The sequence below is a fragment of the Aquarana catesbeiana genome, linkage group LG04, assembly GCF_042186555.1.
Source record: "Aquarana catesbeiana isolate 2022-GZ linkage group LG04, ASM4218655v1, whole genome shotgun sequence".
Classification (NCBI taxonomy): domain Eukaryota; kingdom Metazoa; phylum Chordata; class Amphibia; order Anura; family Ranidae; genus Aquarana; species Aquarana catesbeiana.
This window is the reverse complement of record NC_133327.1, coordinates 620,499,273-620,521,651: the sequence shown is the minus strand read 5'-3', so window position 1 is coordinate 620,521,651 and position 22,379 is coordinate 620,499,273. Positions and strand designations below refer to the sequence as shown.

At 41.7% G+C, this 22,379-nt stretch overlaps 1 protein-coding gene across 1 annotated transcript in view; it reads right to left on the bottom strand.

Annotated features, from left to right (window-relative positions):
• LOC141141294 (S1 RNA-binding domain-containing protein 1-like) overlaps positions 1–22,379 on the bottom strand; it is a 201,916-nt gene that overhangs the window by 28,129 nt on the left and 151,408 nt on the right. The window contains exon 19 of the mRNA XM_073628969.1: positions 15,636–15,809. Within this exon, the coding sequence (XP_073485070.1) occupies positions 15,636–15,809 (174 nt within the window). The remainder of the gene's footprint in view (positions 1–15,635; positions 15,810–22,379) is intronic.

Below are 22,379 nucleotides of genomic sequence, written 5' to 3'. Positions count from 1 at the left end.
GGTAGAGTGGCCAGATGGAAGCCACTCCTCAGTAAAAGGCACATGAAAGCCTGCCTGGAGTTTGCCAAAAGGCACCTGGAGGACTCTCAGACCATGAGAAACAAAATTCTCTGGTCTGATGAAACGAAGATTGAACTCTTTAGCCTGAATGGCAAGCATCATGTCTAGAGGAAACCAGGCACCACTCATTTGGCCAATACCATCCCTACAGTGAAGCATGGCAACATCATGCTGTGGGGATGTTTTCCAGCAGCAGTAACTGGGTGACTAGTCAGGGTAGTCAGGATTGAGGGAAAGATGAATGTAGCAATGTACAGGGACATCCTTGATGAAAACCTGCTCCAGAGCGCTCTGGACCTCAGACTGGGGTGAAGGTTCATCTAGCAACAGGACAACTACCCTAAGCACAGAGCCAAGATAACAAAGGAGTGGCTACAGGACAACTCTGTGAATGTCCTTGAGTGGCTCAGCCAGAGCTCAGACTTGAACCCGACTGAACATTTCTGGAGAGATCTGAAGATGGCTGTGCACCAACGCTCCCCATCCAACCTGATGGAGCTTGAAAGGTCCTGCAAAGAAGAATGGGAGAAACTGCCCAAAAATAGGTGGGCCAAGCTTGTAGCATCATACTCTAAAAGACTTGAGGCTGTAATTGGTGCCAAAGGTGCTTCAACAAAGTATTGAGCAAAGGCTGTGACTACTTATGTACATGAGATTTTATAATTTGTTTTTCATTTTTAATAAATTTGCAAAGATTTCAAACAAACTTCTTTCACGTTATTATGGGGTATTGTTTGTGGAAAATAATGACTGTATGAGCAGAGTGCATTTTTTAGTTTTGGTGGGGTCTTTATACGGATAAAACAGAGGAATGTGTATGCATTGCACATATGTACTACAGTACTTTTTTAAAATTATTTTATCCTGACTTATGGCTACAAGAGCTTTTGTCAGCATACACAAATATATACAATATGAGTAAACCTATAACTGACATATGGCTTTTGTGTAGACTGACCCTTCAAACCAGCTTGTGCTCATGTTATCCAATAAAATTCTTTAATCATAGTCATACCACAATATGTCTGAAAACTTGATTTAATTTTAGTCATTCATTCAGTTATGAGATTTACCAAAAGATGAGTCTGGCTTAACCACAACTAAAGCAGACTGAAAGCTGAGAATGTAAAGTTCCAAAAAAGTATCTTTGAGTCACTCATGAGATGTCGGTACTGAAACCAAACTACCGGAAAGCAATATCTGCAGTCATGTCCAGGAAAACCTCAATGAAAATCCCAATTCTAGAATGTCCTTAAAATAGCTTTACACATCAGGAGTAAAAACACCGGGGTAAGCCTTTGAAAACCCTACTTTGCTTTATTAAATGCCAGTTTTAAAACCGGACACAGTGTTTACCTAACATGATTATCCACCTTCAAACAGGGTCATATTTTTCAACAGGGGAAAGCAGCCTAATACAGGCCTATCGATTACAAAATTACTACCAACAGGACTGGCCGGTTTAAAACAGGATGTAGGACTGCCAAGCCTTGCTTGTTACCAGACTTTGAAGTACTTAATCGGGCTGGAGATAGCATATCCAGTTTCTGTTTAAACACGGATTGAGGATGCCCGGGATAAAGCTGAAGACAGGAGAGCAATCAATACAGAGCACAGTGTTATGCTTTAGTGATAATGCATTGTATTGATTGTCTCTATTTTTAAAAGTCATTGCTAAGAAGGAAGTTAAATGATGCAGTTCAAGGTGAGTGGATTATACAAAAAAAAAAAAAAAAAAAAGATAGTTGTTTAAATATCAATTTTAGTTCACATAGAGGGGACTAGAAAAAGGTTTTAGGGCCCGTTCACACCAGTAGCTGCGCTAATGTGCGGTAGAATGACAGCCGTGCCAATACTTTTCCTTTATGCGAACATGTTGAATGAAGAAAAATTCATTAAGTTCATTAAAGTAGTTGTAAACCCCATTCATGAAATTTGACCTAAGCACATATACCTGTAGTGTTTACTTATCTCTCTCTAAAGCTCTAAGCGTCTTTTCTCTCTGGCGCTCTGTTCCTCTGTTATCAGCATGTGTCGCTTCTGAGAAGCTCTCCGACACAGGAGATAACAGCAGCTGAAATTTGTGTCGGGGAGGGAGCTTATAGATAGATAAGCAGAGAGCTTGTCGATTCACAATAGAGCTCTGCAAGTTTCGTCATTCCTCTGCCTATGTGGAGGGGGGTGCCTTTCCTCCAATCAGCTCTCACACAGTGTATGCTCCGACTCCGCACCCACTGCTGAAAGAGGAAGAAAGATTTTTAACATGATCTGCACTTTCCAAAGGGTGTAGGAAGGGGAAGACAGCAGATATGCAAGTAAAACTTATGTAGGAGGATTTGTTTCATCTCTGTGTATCAACTGAAGCTGTTCACTTCACTGGGTGTAGGAGAGGGTTTACAACCACTTTAAGTTCTACTGGCGGCAGCGTGGTGTGATGTAGTACTTTCTGTCGCACCATACTGAGAAAAAAAAAGTATGGCATGCCACACATACCATCAACTAGCCTGTTGGAAACTAGGCATTTTGCCTTGCCTTGGCGGCCAGCGCAGTCCCACTAACTCCTGGTGTGAACAGGACCTTATTTAGGGTTTGAACAATGCACTAACTGCAATGTATAGACCTAGTTAAATGGGTAAAAATGTATATGATGACTGTTTCCCTTGCCACAGGGTTTGCAATTTGGTTCCTGTGAATTTCATATCTCTGCCATACAGTATAGCCAGAAGACTGGCCCTACTTTTCTCCACTTCACTTTGGTTACTTACCACATGCCCCTTCCCCTGACTTCTCTGTCAAGATCAATGGCACAACCATCAACCCACCCCCCGCATGCCAAGGTGCTAGGTGTAATCCTGAACTCTTCCTTCGGCCCCGCGTCCAATGTCCAAACTTGGCACCTCAACATCTCCTAAATACGCCCCTTCCTAATCAATAACACCACAAAGGTCCTAATTCACTCCCAGGTTATCTCTCACCTCGACTACTGCAACTCCCTCCTCATTGGATTACCTTTACATTGGCTATCCCCCCTTCAGTCCATCATGAATGCTGATTCCAGACTCATCCACCTTACCAACCTTTCAGTGTCGGCCAATCCTTCCACTGGCTTCAGCTCACCCAACAAATTAAATTCAAAATACCAATAACTTATAAAGCCATTCACCCCCCTCCGCCCGCTACATCACTAACCTAGTCTTAAAATACCAACCAAATCCTTCTCTTCGTTCCTCCCAAGACCTCCTCCTCTGTTCTTGTCACATCCAGGACTTTTCCCAAACCTCTCCCATCATCTGGAATTCCCTACCACAATCTGTCAGATTAACTCCTAATCTAACCACTTTTGGGCAATCCCTGAAAACTTCTCTTCAACCTGCCTCCACCTAAAAACTGTGCTTTTATTTTTTTCCATCAGTTATTACCTTGTGTATCACCCTCCCCTTTTTGATTGTAAGCTCTAATGACCAGGGCCCTCTGATTCCTCCTGTATTGAATTGTATTGTAACTGTACTGTTTGCCCTCACGTTGTAAAGCTCTGCACAAATTGTTGGTGCTATATAAATCCTGTATAATAATAATAATAATAATACTCAACCTCCGTCTGCTGAATGAACAATAAAGCAACAGAGCCCCAGCATTGCATGGAGTTTATAGTAAGCATTTGTTGACTTTCTTTTGAGAAAAGGGGTCACATATTCTCTTTTGAGTTTTTAGAGTTTAACTAATCACTGTGTGTATTCACGTGTGGATTATAAATGGAAGGAGATGATTACTTCTTGGCATAGTGAAGAATTTTGGCCTTTTGGGACTTATTTCTTTGAGAGACTTTTTAAGCACTTTTTTTTTTAACTATATTCATAATAGATTATCTGCATTGGTGGCAGAATAAAGATTTTGTTTTGTATTTCATAAGTTGGGAATTGCTTCACGTTGTATGTTAAAGTAGAACTTTACCCATAACAACATGATAATAAATAATGTTCTTTAGGAAGGAACATACATGCCACATTAATATTTATGCTACTAAAATTAGTCTGTGCTATAAATTGCCTTTAGCATTGCTCCTATTTCTTCTTGCTGGAGGCTGCCATTTTGTTGAAGCCCAGAGCCCCTGAACAGCAGTAAATCATAAAGCAGAACTAAACACATTTAACGGTTTCAAAAAACAGTTCCATTCCTGGAATGCCGGAATTGCCAACTGTCACATTTGCTTGGGTCTTCAATCAAATCAATCTTCTAATACACTAGTAGCAGTGTTTATTTGAAAAGTGATCTGTGATGTATCACGTTTCAGAGGATGGTTAAAGGAGGTAATGCAGGCCATTTTTTTCCCTGCCGAACGGTATTTTTGCATTGCGGGATTGTGCTGCACCTGTGAGCCGAATGTTTGTGTCATGGTTGCTTCACAGTACTATTCATTTACATGGGAGAGATGACAGGTGGGGACACCTGCCAAACAAGGCATGTCAAGTTACAAAGCACTGTGGCTGAGGCAATGTGTACTCAATCGATTATTGTCTGCTTGTAGGTGGTCAGTAAAAATACAGATCAACCTCCTGTTTTTATTGCCTCCTGGCTGCCCATGTGAAAGAAGCCTAACAGAAGGGAGGTGTTTGGTAGTCCCCAGAGAGAACTGGGAATAATATAAAGCGCAGCAGAGGCAGATAGCACACAAAATTATCAGCTCTCTGGATTTCTGGCAAGTATGTTTTTTACATATCAAAAAGATATAACAAAACGTTATCAATGGTATATTTATTACTTAACAGATCGAAGGGAGCAAAAAAAAAAGAAGTTCATTGTAGGAGTCTGCATACACTTTAATCATAATAGCCAGGCAACTAACATTTGTAGTAAGAAAAGTAATCATTTACTATATATTTCTCTCATGAAAGATTTACTTAATTTAAAGAGAAACTTCACTTTTGTTAAGAAAAAGAAAAAAACCCATCTGGGTGATCTATGGATTTTAACACACTTTGTTGCAGATTCCTAACAGTTTCTGCTCTTTATCCTGCCTTGTGCAGAACTAATTCTGAATGGGAGTGGATAATTTATTACAAGCAGCTGATGCACTTTCAGGGTTCTGATGAGAAAATTTGCAGTGTCTGCATCTCTATAGAAGTGACTAACTCTTAGGTAGTATCTCACCAAAAATGGCGTTTTTGTTGCAGATGACGCCTAAAAACCTGACATGTATCTTAATGCAGAGTTTTACACAGACACATGAAATTATATTTCTGGGGGCCTTCTGTACACTCTGATAAAATCATGTGACAAGTGACGCAACACGTAAGGGCGGAGACAGATGACGTCATCACTTAGACTCGAAAAAGTGCTGATACTGTGCCCCCTGGGATTGTAGGAGAATTATCACGTGCAATTTTATTTCATTGAGTAATTTTCTTTTTAATAAACAAAAAGATGTACTACACAATGGAGAGCACCTCTTGAATGTAGTATAAAGTATATATATATATATATATGTAGTATATAGCTGGCCTGAACATGAGAGTGAGTGAGTGTACCAAGCGTACCAGAGAAAAATGAACTGGCCTTTTAAAGGGATACTAATCCTGAAGAACTGGAGGAAGAACGGAACGTCCTTGCACCTATATCTATACCGCTGAGGCTGTGGGGAACGCGCTGGTGACCAATATTAGCGTATAGGCCCTATTTTAAGGGGAAGGCACATCTGAAACACTGTGGGGGACACGTTCATTTGATTGAAGTGCTGCACTGGAACTTCTAAATGGAAGAAGTGGAGACTCTTGGTTTTTGAATACAGCTACTATGGACTATTTCTAATATATTTATGGGACTTTGTTGCACACGTGGATAAACACTTTTTTTTAACAACTTGTCTACAGGGCACTTTTACCCCCTTCCTGCCCAGGCCAATTTTCAGCTTTCAGCGCTGTCACACTTTGAAAGATAATTGCTCGCTTATGCTACCCCGTACCCAAACTAAATTTTTATCATTTTTTTGAGACAGATAGAGCTTTCTTTTGGTGGTATTTAATCACCGCTGGGTTTTGTATTTTTTGCTAAACAAAAAAAGACTGCAAATTTTGAAAAAAAATAAAATAAAAAAGTTTTAGTTGGTTATAAAATTTGGTAAATAAGTAAATTTTCTTCTTCACTGATGTGCGCTGATGAGGCTGCACTGATGGACACCGACAGGCATCACTGATGGGCATTGAAAGGCAGTATTGATGGGGTTGCACTGATGATCAATGCCCTGATTATCATTGTAGATGTCCTGCGTGAATTGCCGCTTACCGTCTCTCCTCAGGCGCTGTCGGTGTAAGGAGACCACAGAAAAGAGTGCCCCCCTTGAAATGGGACTTTAATAGACCACCAACTCTTAAGCTAAAAAATATATTTTAATAGTAGACTTTAAAAAGACGTAGATATGTGTGTGTATGACATACAAAGGTACAAAAAATACATTCCATACAAAATCAGAACAAAAAAATATACAGATAATAATACTGAATGTACTCTCCTAAGATTAGGAGAGTACATTCAGTATTATCTGTATATTTTTTTGTTCTGATTTTGTATGGGATGTATTTTTTGTACCTTTGTATGTCATAGACATCGCTACGTCTTTTTAAAGTATACTATTAAAATATATTTTTTAGCTTAAGAGTTGGTGGTCTATTAAAGTCCCATTTCAAGGGGGGCACTCTTTTCTGTGGTCTACTATGTTAGGGATGGGACCACCACACTCTACATTTGTCATGATGGAAGCCCCCTTCTTGCTTACTTCGGTGTAAGGAGAGGACCGATGATAACCAGCAAACCCTGTTTACACTATGATCAGCTGTGATTGGACACAGCTGATCACATGGTAAAGGGCCCCTGTGACTGGCCCTTTACCCGGCTCTCCGAAGGACATCAATAGATACCCTCCCGGAAATGTGTGACCATGCTGCAGCCGTCATTCGGCTATAGCACGGTCGAGGGGGGCGGTTAAGATGATACATGCTATTTTAGCACACGCATGGGAAATTGTGATTTAAATGTATACTGGATGTGTGCACCTAATATTACATTTTATATGTTTTGAGTGTTTGTATTGATGTTCATATATTGAAATATTTTTCTTATATAACCACTGGTATATGCTTTTTTTTTTCCTACGAAAGTGAAGTTACCCTTTAAACTTCACTCTCCACAGAGGTGGATTGCTTCTAAGGGCTGTCCTATTTCTATCCATCATTGTTCCATACATTTTAAATGCTGCAGCAAAAAGGGTTAACATTAGACATCCGTGTGCGGTTATCCTGAGCACTGAAAGGTACGTTCCTGTAACCCGACTCGGGAGTAAACAGTATCATGTGTTACAGCTCTGCAATGTGATACCCCATTACATTCTGTTCCAATACCCCGAGATTAATGGCGGTGCAACATTAGCTCTTGCAAAACAAAACAAAAATCATTATATGCTGTTATGCAGTGTTAAATATGTATGAGCTATCAGTGCACAATTAAAAACACAGAAAAATAACATGACAATGAAAGGGAGAAAAACAAGTTTGGGTTATCGAGCCTGCAACACGGCATCTCATTTACAGATACGCCGACAGCTGCTCTGAACATGGAGATAAACACGAAATGGAACTCCCAATTGTAACATTTACAAATGCTGATAACTAAGTTGATGTGTGAAATTTGTATCGTTTCTCTGTGAACAGATAAGTGCACGTTAAGCACTTACCAAGCAGCTCACGCCGATAAACGTTGGTAGAAGGGCACGTACAGGCATATTAACGTACCTGTACGTTGCCCTTTAGGAAGCGGTTTGCGGGCTCGCGAGCTCCGTGAGTGTGATTGCGGGTCTGTGGGGATACCCGCGATCGTCTCACGGAGAAGAACGGGGAAATGCTGATGTAAACATGCACTTCCCCCGTTCTGCTTAGTGACAGGACACTGATGACAGCTCCCTGTAATCAGGAGCGGTGATCAGTGTCGTGTCACACGTAGCCCCTCCCCCCCCACAGTTAGAATCACTCCCTAGGACACACTTAACCCCTTCACTGCCCCCTAGTGGTTAACCCCCTTCACTGCCAGTCACATTTATACAGTAATCAATGCATTTTTAATTGCACTGATCGCTGTATAAATGTGAATGGTCCCAAAATAGCGATAAAAGTGTCAGATCTGTCCGCCATAATGTCGCAGTCATGATAAAAATCGCAGATCGCCACCATTACTAGTAAAAAAAAAAAAATTATTAATAAAAATGCCATAAAACTATCCCCTATTTTGTAGATGCTATAACTTTTGCGCAAACCAATCAATAAACACTTATTGCGATTTTTTTTAATCAAAAATATGTAGAAGAATACGTATCGGTCTAAACTGAGGGAAAAAAAGTGTTTGTTTATATATTTTTTGGGGATATTTATTATAGCAAAAAGTAAAACATAATGCGTTTTTTTCAAAATAGTCAAAAATTTTTTTGTTTATAGCGCAAATAAAAACCACAGAGGTGATCAAATACCACCAAAAGAAAGCTCTATTTGTGGGGAAAAAAGGACGTTGATTTTGTTTGGGAGCCATGTCGCACAACCGCGCAATTGTCAGTTAAAGCGACACAGTGCCGAATCGCAAAAAGTGCTCTGGTCTTTTGCCAGCCAAATGGTCCGGGGCTGAAGTCCCCTTTCACACTTATACGACTTCTCCCACAATTTTGTACTGCAAAATCGTATGACAAGTCATTCTCCATGATTTTCAATGACTAGCATTCATGTTGGCAAGACTTTAAGTCGTGCCGACTTCACAGTAGTCCTTGCACTACTTTTGTCCAACTTCCATGCGAGTTAATGTTTTTAGACCTCAATGTTAAACCCTCAAGTAGCATGCAAATCGTACCTGAATAATATAGACACAATTTCAGTACGACTTTGTAAGCACAAGCCTCACACCATGTATGTTTTCATTTGTTAATGCCAAAGTTGTGGCAAAGTCGTACAAAGTAGTACTGCTCCCAAATCGTCGCAAAATCACGGCCACAAAATCGCGGTAAAATCGCATGACTTTGAAGTCGCACAAGTATGAAAGGGGCCTTAGTGGTTATAAACCCTTTTCTGTGAGTTTTACCTATAGGTAAGCCTAGAATATGGCTTACCTATAGGTAGTGGAAATATCTCCTAAATGTGCACCGTTTAGGAGATATTTCACTTGTAGTCCGCCGATGTCATCAGCGCATGCGCTGTGAAGAAACGGACCGCCGAGCTGTTTCCTCCCCCAGTGTGTGCCGTTACTGACGGCTCCCGCGGGAGTGACGTCACGTGGCTCTGGCCAGTCACAGAGCCGGAGTCCCCGGCCCCCGGAAGGAAGAGGGGCGAAGATGGACGCAGCCTGCAAAGGGGACAGCGCGGCCTTCGTTTGCAGGTGTCACATAATGGGTTAGTATGTGATGCACACTAGCCCATTATGCTTTTAATTTGCAGGCTTTGCAGGGAGCAAAAGAGGAAGTAAAACCCATCAGGATTTACTTCCTCTTTAAACTATAACTAAAGGCAAGCTTTTTTATTTTTTTAGTTTTGGATACAATATAGAGGTATGAGAACACTTGTAAGGTTTTTATTGCTGTCTATGGCCCCCATTATCATTGAGAGTGCAAGTGAAAGAAAATCCCCAATTTTGGGTTCTCACCAGAACAGGAATAGAGGGGAAATCTTCCAACATTAGTTCTGGAGGAATTTCTTCTCACGTTTTATTTTGGATATGGGACAGGAAATGAGATACAAAAGACAAAAAAAAAAAATTATAAGGCCTCATGCACACTGGATGTTTTTGGCTTCAGGCATTTTTTTTTTCATGCACACATAGGCTGTTATCAGCATTTTTTGGCAGGGGTTGAACTAGTGAGTATAAAGAGGAGTTTTTTAGCTGTAAAACTAATACGACTCTGAAAAAAAAAAAACACACTGAAAAACGTGGCTATTCACCGTTTATGAGCGTTTTTGAGCCATAAGCTTTTGTGGGAGTATAGTTTTGCTGAAAAAACTAAACACATGATAGAAAACGCTGAAAAATGCTACTGCAAAAACTCATTTTACAGCTTTCAACAGCTAACACTACTGGCATCCAGTGCGCATGAGGCCTAAGGGTTCTAACCCCCTGTTACTCTAGCTCAAATGAAAAAAAAAAGATTTGTAGAACTGAAGCAAGACCCTACATAAGAAGTTATCTATACGTTGTACACATGCAACATCTGTGCAACATTTACAAGCTGTGCCCTGAAGAAGGGGGGACTTACCCCTCGAAACGCGTCAGTGGCAGTGATCCCCGTGGCCTCCTCCGTGATCCCTGGTGAATTGCTCATCTCTGACTGAATGCTGCTATCTGATGACCATTTATTGCTAAAACGTTACTAATGTTTTATAAGTAGGTGTTTTTATCTTTTTTAATAAATTTATATCCAAATGATAATGCACTAGGTTGGTGCGCCCTTTCTTTTCTTTCTTTTATCTTCAACATTTACAAGCATCCCATTCACAAGAACCCCACTGGCCACCACGGAAATATCAACAATGTGTAGCTGTACAGCAACTGGACGTGACGTCACATGCTGCAGCAGATGTGGTAACCCGGAAGTATCGGTGGAGTGGTCCGGTATCGGCTCATACCTGCACTAGTGGCTTTGACAGAGGGAGTTATTTTTACTGGATGCAAACCAAAACCAAAGAAATTCCCGGCTTAACTTATCGACCAGCCTGCTTCTTCAGTGGGCAGTCCACTTTCAGATAAAAGTGGTCTCAGTGGCGGATTCACCGCAAGATCACTTTTATCGGTGGCAGGAGAGGGCCCCCCCGCGCTGTGCTCTGGTGCCCTCCGCAGCTTACCGGAGACGCCGGCAGCGGCGGATGCGATCTAGTCCTTTTCCCTGCTTGGCTGGCTGCTGAGGGGAAGATGGCCCCCACCCTGCTTCATACCATTACAGGGCGGAAGCGACGTCAAAATGTCACTTACGCCCATAGCTCTTAACAACTTCCGGACCGGCTCATGCTGATATACGTCGGCACTTTGAAGAGGGATATTGTTGTTATGGAAGCAACTAGCTACCATAACCCGGGTAATCCTCTTCTTCAGTGAGCGGTCCGGTTTCTGATAAAAGTGGTCTCTGCGGCGCAAGATTACTTTTATCTGCGGCGGAAGAGGGGTCGGGTCCCTTTCCCCGACTTGTTCATTCCCCGACTTAGTTGGGGTAGGCGGAACAGTTTGGTGGGGGTGGGTCAGCCATGCCTCTTGACCTCTGAGGACACACCTGCTGACCTTTGGAGGAGGTCCCTATTCCAATCTCTGAGTCCTAACCTTGTTCTTAAAGTGGAAACCCCAACCCTAACCCTACCCCCCTAACCCTACCCCCCTAACCCCAACAGGCTGCTCTGTGCAAAACCAATTGCACGGAGGAGGCAAGTATAACATGTTTGCCATTTTTAAACAAAAAAAAAAAAAAACAAGCAGTTGTAAAGGCAGAAGGTTTTTTTATCTTAATGCATTCTATGCATTAAGATAAAAAACCTTCTGTGTGTAGCAGCCCCCCCAGCACCCCCTAATTACCTACCTGAGCTTCTTCTCTCTCTCCAGCGATGTCCTTGATCTTCTTAGCCATCCAGTACACTCCTCCTGGTTGGCTGAGACAGAGCAGCGGCGCCATTGGCTCCCGTGGCTGTCAAATTCAGTCAGCCAATCAGAGAAGAGAGGGGCGGGGCCAGGTCAGGGCTCTGTGTCTGAATGGATACATGGAGCTCTAGCTCGGCTTGGGTGCCCCCTGTACCAAGCTGCTGGCTAAGGGGCACTCAAAGGAGGAAGGGGCTAGGAGCAGCAAAGAGGGACCCGAGAGGAGGAGGATCCGGGCTGCTCTGTGCAAAACCAACTGCACAGAGGTGGTAAGTATAACATGTTTGTTATTAAAAAAAAAACAAAACAAAACAAAAAAAAACAAGCCTTTACCAGCACTTTATTACTTGTTACACCTATATTTAGGGTGCCAAGTGGACCTCATCACCCCTACAACAGATCCCTCTCTGAGAACGTGAGGGGGATTCTACTACCCCGTAGCAGCTGTCAAATTTAAAGCAACTTACAGAAATCTGGAAATTCTCTGCTACCACGGAAAGTGTAATTGTAGTACTTAACCACATGTCCTTATTTCCCCACAAATAGAGCTTTCTTTTGGTGGTATTTGATCACCTCTGCGGTTTTTATTTTTTGCATTATATAAAAAAAAAAGACTGACAATATTGAAAAAATAAAGAAACAATATTTTTTACTTTCTGCTATAAAACATATCCAATAAAAATAAAAAAAATTTCTTCATTAATTTAGGCCAATATGTATTCTACTAAATATTTTGAAAATAATATATAAGTGTTTATTGATTGGTTTGCGCAAACATTATAGCGTCTACAAAATAGGCGATAGTTTTATGGGATATATATATATATATATTTTTTACTAGTAATGGCGACGACCGCCAATTTATAGTGGGACTGCGATATTGCAGCGGACAGTCGGGACACTGACACTTTTTGGGGACCAGTGACACTAATACAGTGATTAGTGCTAAGAAAATGCACTGTCACTGTACTAATGACACTGGCTGGGAAGGGGTTAACTGTGTGCCTAACCAGTGTTTTCTCACAGTGTGGGAGGTGCTTTTACTAGGGGAAGGCATTATTCCATGTTCTTGCTTTGCAGGAACACAGGATCAATGCCTTACCTATTGACAGAACAGCGATCTGTCTTGTTTACATAGTCAGACTGCCATTCTGATTCTCTACCCAATGATTGGCAGGTACCAGCGGACATCGAGTCTGTGGTACCTACAGATAAGCTCACGCTGTGTCTAATCACAATCGCTGTGCACCTGCGGCGCGCATACACGCCCCAGACCCCAAAGTGTCAGATCACGTACTAGGTACATGATCCGGTGCACAGTGGCCACCCTGCTGCAGTATACATGCGGTTGTAAAGTGGTTAAATAAAATTGTGTTCAGACATATAATTGTATATGCTGTAATATAATGCCCCTTTGAAGAGGCGTGCTTACAAATACTTTAATGGGACGCAAATGCAGTGATCACCACACTTGTAATCCACTGACACTTCCTCCAGATCGTCAACCCTTCAACCTCAGTACAGACAAAGAACAGCAGGAAACAGTTTGCAGGAGCCTGGCATTGCACCCATCATCAAAAAATAACAAATGCACATTCTACTAATATATGTGCATTTAATTTGTTATTTTTTTTGCAAAAGTTGAATCTTGGAACCTCTGTCAGGATTTTACTGCGATCTGCCTGCTTCCTTTTCTTCTGTCACTAGGATAGGAAGCAAAGAGAATCGCTCCAATGAGGATGCTCAGAAAACACAATAGAAGTTCACCAGGTTGTTGAAGAAATCATATTTGCTCGGTTAATGAATGTCACCTAATTTTACTACATTACTAGTATTTTTGTTTAAACTAAACAACGTATATTTTTAGATATTATTCATATTTTGAATCTGATATTTTACTTTTTACATAATATGTATCCATAGCACTGATGAAGGTGACACTGTAATTGCCCTAAAACATGGTAGAAATATATTCCCACAAGTAAATAAAATATCTGTGATAAAGATCAATTTGTTTGCCTTTTTTCAATTAAAGTGATACTACAGTCTGGCTTTTTGTTTAAAAATAACAAACATGTTATACTCGCCTGCGCTATGCAGTGGTTTTGCACTAAGCAGCCCCAATCCTCCTCTTCTCCGGTCCCTCGCCGGCGTTCCTGCCCCCTCCCTTCCTGCCCCCATAGCAAGCAGCTTGCTATGGGGGCACCAAAGCTAAGCCACTGCTCTGTGTGTCCATTCAGACACAGACTGGTGTCTCGGTCCCACCCCATATCTCTCCATTTTGGCTCACTGGCTTTTATTGACAGCAGTGGAAGCCAATGGCGCCCGCTGCTGTGTCTCAGCCAAATAGGAGGGAAAGCTCAAGCTCCGGACAGCCGAGTCTCTCGTGCAACATTGCTGGATCAAGATGTGGCTCAGGTAAGTATTAGGGGAGCTGCTGCACACAGGTTTTTTTTTATCTTAAGGCATAGAATGCATAAAAAAAATAAAAAAAACCTTCTGCCTTTAGAAACACTTTAAGGTCTGCCACTGCTATATAGATTATAGACAGAGTGCTACATTGTCTGCTGGAAAATATTTTGCTTGAGTGTGTGTCCCTGTTGGCAAGATTTGATTACTTTCTGCTGTCCTAACTTGAAAATCTCCCTAACATAGACAGTGGAGGGTCGGGAAGACTGTACAAAGTAAGGACAGGCTGACAGCGGCCTCAAGTTACTTGCATCTGTTCCTAACTGCAGGGTAGTGGTTCCATGTGTGATTACTTCCAAACACTGGTGGGCAGCTATTGCTGCTCTAAGCGCTATGTACAGGCTTCCTTGCCACGGCTGTCCACACACAACTGGGCACCCAGCCACAGTTTGCTGCAAACTGTGTCTGAGACCACAGTAATGTAAATGATGCTGAACATTGAACTGGCATCAGGTTGAACTGAGCTTCCCAACCAGACCCAACCAGGCAAGGGGCTTCTGAAGAGGACTAGGGGCAAGCCTCCTACCCACTGATTATTTCCCATGGAGGGAGCAGATCATTCTATAATGATGGACAATGTGATGAACGCTGAGAACATGACTTACAATAATTCTTTGAATAAGGACAATAAAGCTTCCCTTCAGGATTGGATGGAAAGGTGTAATATTAATCTTGTACAGGTTAATGGTCAGAGGGAATATGGTGGCCCCCAGACGGAGTTGGAAAAACCCCTCCACTTGGGACAGAAATATTCATCAATATCCCTCAAGAAATATATAAAGATATGTTATTTCCACCTTTCCAGACTGCTGGAACTTTGTATGAGCTTGTCTCATAGACTCTTGTAGGCTGTTGCAGGCCAGTCTGAGGTTGGGTGGGATCACTGTTTATATTATGTTTGTCTCCTCATTGTGTGCCTCCTAGGTGTAAATTCCCATTGTTAAGTGAGTTAATTGAGACACCTATGGTTTCTGTCCGTTGGCTAATTTGGTTAACTCTTGGAGGATCCTACATGGTGGGATTAGCCATATGTCAACTCTACTTCCTTATATAACCATTGCATGATGTTTTGGGTAAATATATTGGTTTTACTGTACATGTGGTGACTGACCTAATTTTGAAGTGTATAAAAACCTGCATTTCTGTTCAATAAATAGTCATTCCTTTGGTTCTTATCCCAACATCTTGTTTGTGTACGATGCTTGGGATAAAAGGGCTGGTATTAGCTCTTGGTCAGCCGAAAGGATTTGGAAGGCAGGAGGCACTGTTTGGCGGAAGCACCCAGGCTGGGTGCCAGGCGTCCCCTCACAGTTGCTATGTTGTATGTTCAGACTTGGGATAAATACATGTCTGATCCAGTGGGTTTGGCTTGGCAGGAATGTTGAATGTGGATTTTGTTGCTTTTTTGCCTTGTTTGGGTACAGTAGTGTGGGATGTTGGTGCACATGATCCGGTAAGACTTGACCTACCTTGCTGCTATGCTGTATGACTCAGGATGAATACAGGTCTGATCCAGTGGGTTTGGCTTGGCAGAAACGTTGAGTGCAGATTTTGCCGTTTTTTTGCCTTGTTTGGGAGCAGTCTTGTGGGATGTTGGTGCACACGGTCCAGAAAGATTGGAGTTCTCATCTGCTGTTCGGTCCCTATGAAAGAAAAACAATCCTTTAGACATACCACCATTCTGATGTGAGTTTTCATCATATGACTATTATGAAAGGACGAAAGGTGAGGGCTCGGTAGATAAGGTGGAATAGGAAGGGTACATGGTAAGGCCGGATGTCCCCTGGGCACAAGTCCGCATCGCCCGGGGGGGGCTGAGTCAGTTCCCAGTGGTTAATGCTGGTTTTGGTACTGTTTGTATACATCAGAATCTTTATGGTTCAATGAGTTTTTATTGAAGTTTTCACAAGTATATAAACATATAAAAACAGGAGAATAATAAAGGTAAAGAAATAAAATTAAAAAAAGGAGGAGTGTAAACAGTGCCAGTTACCTGACATATAGTCTCCTAATAAACAAATATTTCTTTTAAATGTTGAAATAGTGCAATCTTATATAAGTGCAAGGGTTATTATAAATATATTGTTACGATAAAACCGTATAACAGGTGTATATTGATATATATGCCTTAACTACCCTGTGTGGGGGTGCCCCTTTGGGAGCCTGCTGCACCCCTGGACACAGGGAGTCTGGGATAACCAACGTATACATAGGTTTTCAAAGGTGTGGTTAGTAACAGGTTTTTAGATCTCTATTTACATAGAAGATCCTATGTTTATATTGCATCAAGAGAGATATATTGGAGACACAAAAAAGAAAGAAAAGGAGAGACAGAATAGATGAAAGTGAAATAGGTATAGAATAGAAAAATAATAGAAGGGGAGGAGGGGGGGAGGGGTAGTGAGACAGCGAGCTTCGGTCCAAATATGAGGTCTTCATTTTAAGGGAAAGGTATGATGGATTTGGTTTTTACATCTCCTAGGTGGAGTTCTTAGCCGAGAGCCTTTGTTTGAGTTTGTCTGAGGTAGAATAACTCCTCCAGATAAAAGAGAACTTAGCGTATTTATCTAGAGCTTTGGCCTGCATTTCCTCCATTAGCATGTAATTGTTTACTTCCCCAACCCACTCAATTAGGGTGGGGGGCGTAGTGGTTTTCCAATGTCTGGGTATAAGTTGTCTACCCGCACTAACAAAGAATTTCAAAAGGCCGTTTTTTTGCGATTTGATTGTCCCTGGAAGGATGGATAGGAGGGCAATAGAGGGCGATGGTAGCAGTGGTTTGTCATAAATATCTGAATAAATCTGAAAAATTTGGGTCCAGAATTGAAGAAGAACATCACACTCCCACCAGATATGTATATAAGTACCTTCCATTGTGTTGCATCTCCAGCATCTGTCTGAATTAGATGGGAACATGATCCTGAGAGTAGTTGGGACCCGATACCACCTCGACAACAATTTATAGTTTTTCTCTTGTGTATAGCATGATACGGAGGTTTTGTTTGTGAAAAGGAAGGCTTTCCCCCACTCCGCCTCGGTTATGTCTTTCCCGACCTCCACTGACCATTTAGAGGCATAGCTAGGTAGGGCTTCATGGGTATGGTTTACAATTGATTTATATATCAGTGATAAGGTGTGGCGTGGAGTTTCACATCAGAATCTTTAAACAGAAGCCAGCTGGTTCAATTTTTAACATAGGAAGACATGGTTTCTCTGCTTACATGTACCAATTCATCCATCTCCTCTACCTGATCAATTTTGCGAAACCAACCTGAGATCTCTGGTACCTTGGTAGAGATCCATAAGCTGGGGATGAGTGTTTTGGCAGCGTTCAAAAATGTACAGTAAAACCTCGGATTGCTAGTAACGCGGTTTATGAACGTTTCACGATCGAGCTGTTTTTGTTTTTTTTTTAAATCCTGACTCGGTTTCCGAGTGTTGTCTCACAAGACGAGCAGGATTCAAGCCTCTGGGGTGTGCAGTACGACATGTAGCCAGAGGTGCGGGGGTGCCGGTGATGCTCTGAGACACTCGGAGACGCTCGGAAACACTCCGTTTCCGAGTGTCTCCGGTGCCCCCCCCCCACCTCTGGCTACATGCAGTACTGCATACAATAGCAGTGACACTGGAACAAATTATCGGAGTTTCCATCGATTCCTATGAGAAAGTCGCTTTGATATACGAGTGCTTAGGATTACAAGCATGCTTTTGGGATGGATTATGCTCGTAATCCGAGGCACTACTGTATAAGCAGGGAAAAAATTAGGCTGTATTATTGAGAGTGTCATATCCAGAGATTTTCTCTATCAGAAGGTGGATGTGTGTCCAGTAATGGCAAATTTTAGAGCAGGGCCTTCCTACATGTAACTAAAGTGCGCCTCTCTGAGGGACATCTCCAACATCTATCTTATAGTGGGGAAAATAATTATTTGATCCCCTGCAGAATTTGTAAGTTTGCCCACTTACAAAGAAATGAAGGGTATATAATTTTTATCATAGGGGTATTTGAAAGGATAGAGACAGAAAATCAATCAAAAATCCAGAAAAAACAGATACAAATATTATAAGTTGAATTGCAGTTCAGTAAAATACGTATTTGATCAGCAAGAGAAATGATAACTTAGTACTTAGTGCAGAAACCCTGGTTGGCAAGCACAGAAGTAAGACGTTTTTTGTAGATGGTTAACAGATTTGCACACATCTCAGGAGGGATTTTGGTCCACTCTTCTTTACAGATCTTCTCTAAATCCTTAAGGTTTCTTGGTTGTTGCTTGGCAACTTAAAGTCTCAGCTCCCTCCATAAAATTTCCATAGGATTAAGGTCTGGAGACTGGCTAGGCCACTCCATGACCTTAATGTGCTTCTTCTTGAGTCACTCCTTTGTTGCCTTGGCGGTATGTTTTGGGTCATTGCCATGTTGGAAAACCTATCCACAAACCATCTTCTGTGTTCTGGCTGAGGGAAGAAGGTTTTCATCCAAGATTTTACAATACATGGCCCCATCCATTGGCCAATCAATGGGGCAAAGTCAGCCTGTACCTTTAGCAGTGAAACAGCCCCAAAGCATAATGTTTTCACCTTTGTGCTTGAATGTAGGGATAGTGTTCTTAGGGTCATAGTCAGCCTTTTGCTTCCTCCAAACACAGCAAGTCGAGTTAATGCCAAAGATCTCAATTTTGGTTTCATCTGACCACAGCACTTTCTCCCAATCCTTCTCTGAATCATTTTATATGTTCATTGACAAACTTAAGATGGGCCTGTGTATGTGCCTTCTTGAGGAGGGGGACCTTGCGGGCACTGCAAAATTTCAATCCATGGCAGCGTATTGTGTTACCAACAGTTTGTTTGATGGCTGTGGTCCCAACTGCCTTGAGATCATTCACAAGCTTCTCCTGTGTACTTCTGGGCTGATACCTCACTTTTCCCATAATCATCCTAATCCCATGGAGGCGAAATCCTACATGGAGCTCCAAACAGAGGGCGATTGATGGTTATTTTGTATTTCTTCCATTTGCGAATAATTGCTCCAACAGTTATCTCCTTCTCACCAAGTTTCTTGCTGATGGTCTTGTAGCCCATTCCAGCCTTGTGCAGGTCTACAATCTTGTCCCTGATGTCCTTTGAAAGCTCATTGGTCTTGCCCATGATTGTGAGGTTTGAATAGAAGAGATTCTGTGGACAGGTGTCTTTTATACACATAAGGAGTTGTCGTTAGGAGCACCTTCTTAAATTGACAGGACTAATCTGTGTAACACATGAGCACATACTGTAGCCAGTCTGTGGGAGACAGAATTATTGTTGGTTGGTAGGAGATCAAATACTTATTTTATTCACTGAACTGCAACTCAAATTATAACATTTGCATGGTGTGTTTTTTCTGCATTTTGGGTTAATATTCTTTATCTTTTAAAATACTCCTATGATAAAAAAAATTATACCCTTCATTTTTTTGTAAGTGGGCAAACATACAAAATGTACAGGCAATCAAAGAATTATTTGCCCCACTGTATATAGGAAAGTGTGCCTTTAATAATTGAGCTTCAGTAGAGAAAATCATGGAAATACCATCTGAATGTATGACATTTTTATAAAGACATGAAGCAATTACTTTCTGGTTTTGCCTTTCTGTATTTCAGATGATTGGAGATAAGGGGACTCTGCAGAACAGATCTCATACCTGTGTTTATACTTCTTACATCTAATGTATAGCAGCATGTGTTTCGTGAACAGTAAAGGACTGTAATATATACACAATAAAACTGGCCTCTTTTCGGATTCGTACAGCACAATACATAAAACCTGCTTTAGAACAGCAGGATATTCTGTAAAGCCTACACTCAATGTATTTGGAAAAATCTGGTTCAGCCAATGCCCTTAACAGCCTCTAAAAATATTACATGTAATATAGATGACATATTTCACACACTGATGTGGCCCTGTACATTATTGTGTAAGTGATATATTACTTTTATTGTGGTAATAATGGGTAGAAATATATTCTATATTAAATCTAAGGTTGATGCCAGGGCTGGGCAAATGTCAAGAACCAGGTAGCCAATGCCTGTAATAATTACTGCAGGCCCTAAATATTAGGGGGAAACTCTTCTGATGTCAAAGGTTGTACAGAATCTCACAAAAGTGATTAGACCCCTCACATTTTTGTAAATATTGTATTATCTTTTCATGTGACAACACTGAAGAAATCATCATTATCATAAGATAGCTCTTCACAGTATAACATTTATTCACAGATTCCCTTGGAGCCTCACCCGGCATTATCACTTACACCACATGGAGAACCTAACTTCCTGGGGATCTTGTGTTTGGGCCTCTGCCCCGTGCATGGTCTAGTCTCCTCAGCCCCCGCGACAGACGACTTACCCTAGCGGATCCCCCTAATTGCAGCATTACATACTCCTGATTTCCAGTCCCATGCAAGTAACCAGATCATGACCTTTTCTATTCTCCTTCCCTTGATGCTGGGGTTCTTACCAGAACTCACCAGTATCTGTTTATCTATATCTCTTACAGACCAACGGATGCATCTTCTCCTGATGAAGTGCGTTTACATGAAATGCGTTGACAGAATGCAAACTGTATTAGTCTATCATCATTGCATATAATCATTATATTTGTTACAATTGTTATTTTCCGACACAGAGTACATACTCCTTCATTGGCAACTGGAATGTGCTGCTATTTTGTTTTTAAGTTTATAATTGTATGAACTGTTTAGAATATTATGTAATTTTACAATTTATTGTATGTATTTATGAACTGAACTTCACTCTAATTCACATAATTGGTGGTTTCAATGTATTTCATATTGTGTTCGATCTTATACCCTCTGTGTGACAATAAACTCATTGGCCTACAATGTATTTATTATCCTTTCCATTTGCCACCTGCCTCATATAAAGTCCCAATTCCCCTTTAAATTTCATTAACACTGAAGAAATGATGCTTTGCTTCAATGTAAAGTAGTGAGTGTACAGCTTGTATAACGGTGTACATTTGCTGTCCCCTTAAAATAACTCAACACACAGCCATTATTGTCTAAACAGCTGGCAACAAAAGTGAGTACACCCCTAAGTGAATATGTCCAAATTGGGCTCAAAGTGTCAATATTTTGTGTGGCCACCATTATTTTACAGCACTGCCTTAACCCTCTTGGGCATGGAGTTCACCAGAGCTTCACAGGTTGCCACTGGAGTCCTCTTCCACTCCTCCATGATGACATCACGGAGATGGTGGATGTTAGAGACCTTGCGCTCCTCCACTTTCAGTTTGCGGATGCCCTACAGATGCTCAATAGGGTTTAGGTTTGGAAACATGCTTGGTCAGTCTATCATCTTTACCCTCAGTTTCTTTAGCAAGGCAGTGGTCGTCTTGGAGGTGTTTTTGGGGTCGTTATGTTGGAATACTGCCCTGCGGCCCAGTCTCCGAGGGGAGGGGATCGTGCTCTGCTTCCGTATGTCACAGTACATGTTGGCATTTATGGTTCCCTCAATGAACTGTAGCTCCCCAGTGCCGGCAGCACTCATGCAGCCCCAGACCATGACACTCCCACCACCATCCTCGACTGTAGGCAAGACACACTTGTCTTTGTACTCCTCACCTGGTTGCCGCCACACACGCTTGACACCATCTTAACCAAATAAGTTTATCTTGGCCTCATCAGACCACAGGACATGGTTCCAGTAATCCATGTCCTTAGTCTGCTTGTCTTCAGCAAACTGTTTGCGGGCTTTCTTGTGCATCATCTTTAGAAGAGGCTTCCTTCTGGGACGACAGCCATACAGACCAATTTGAAGCAGTGTGCAGGCTGACCCCCCCATTCCTTCAACCTCTGCAGCAATGCTGGCAGCACTTATATGTCTATTTCCCATAGACAACTTCTGGATATGACACTGATCCTGTGTACTCAACTTCTTTAGTCAACCATGGCGAGGCCTGTTCTGAGTGGAACCTGTCCTGTTAAACCGCTGTATGGTCTTGGCCACCGTGCTGCAGCTCAGTTTCAGGGTCTTGGCAATCTTCTTATAGCCTAGGCCATCTTTATGTAGAGCAACAATTCTTTATTTCAGATCCTCAGAAAGTGCTTTGCCATGAGGTGCCATGTTGAACTTCCAGTGACCAGTATGAGAGAGTGAGAGCGATAACACCAAATTTAACACACCTGCTCCCCATTCACACCTGAGACCTTGTAACAC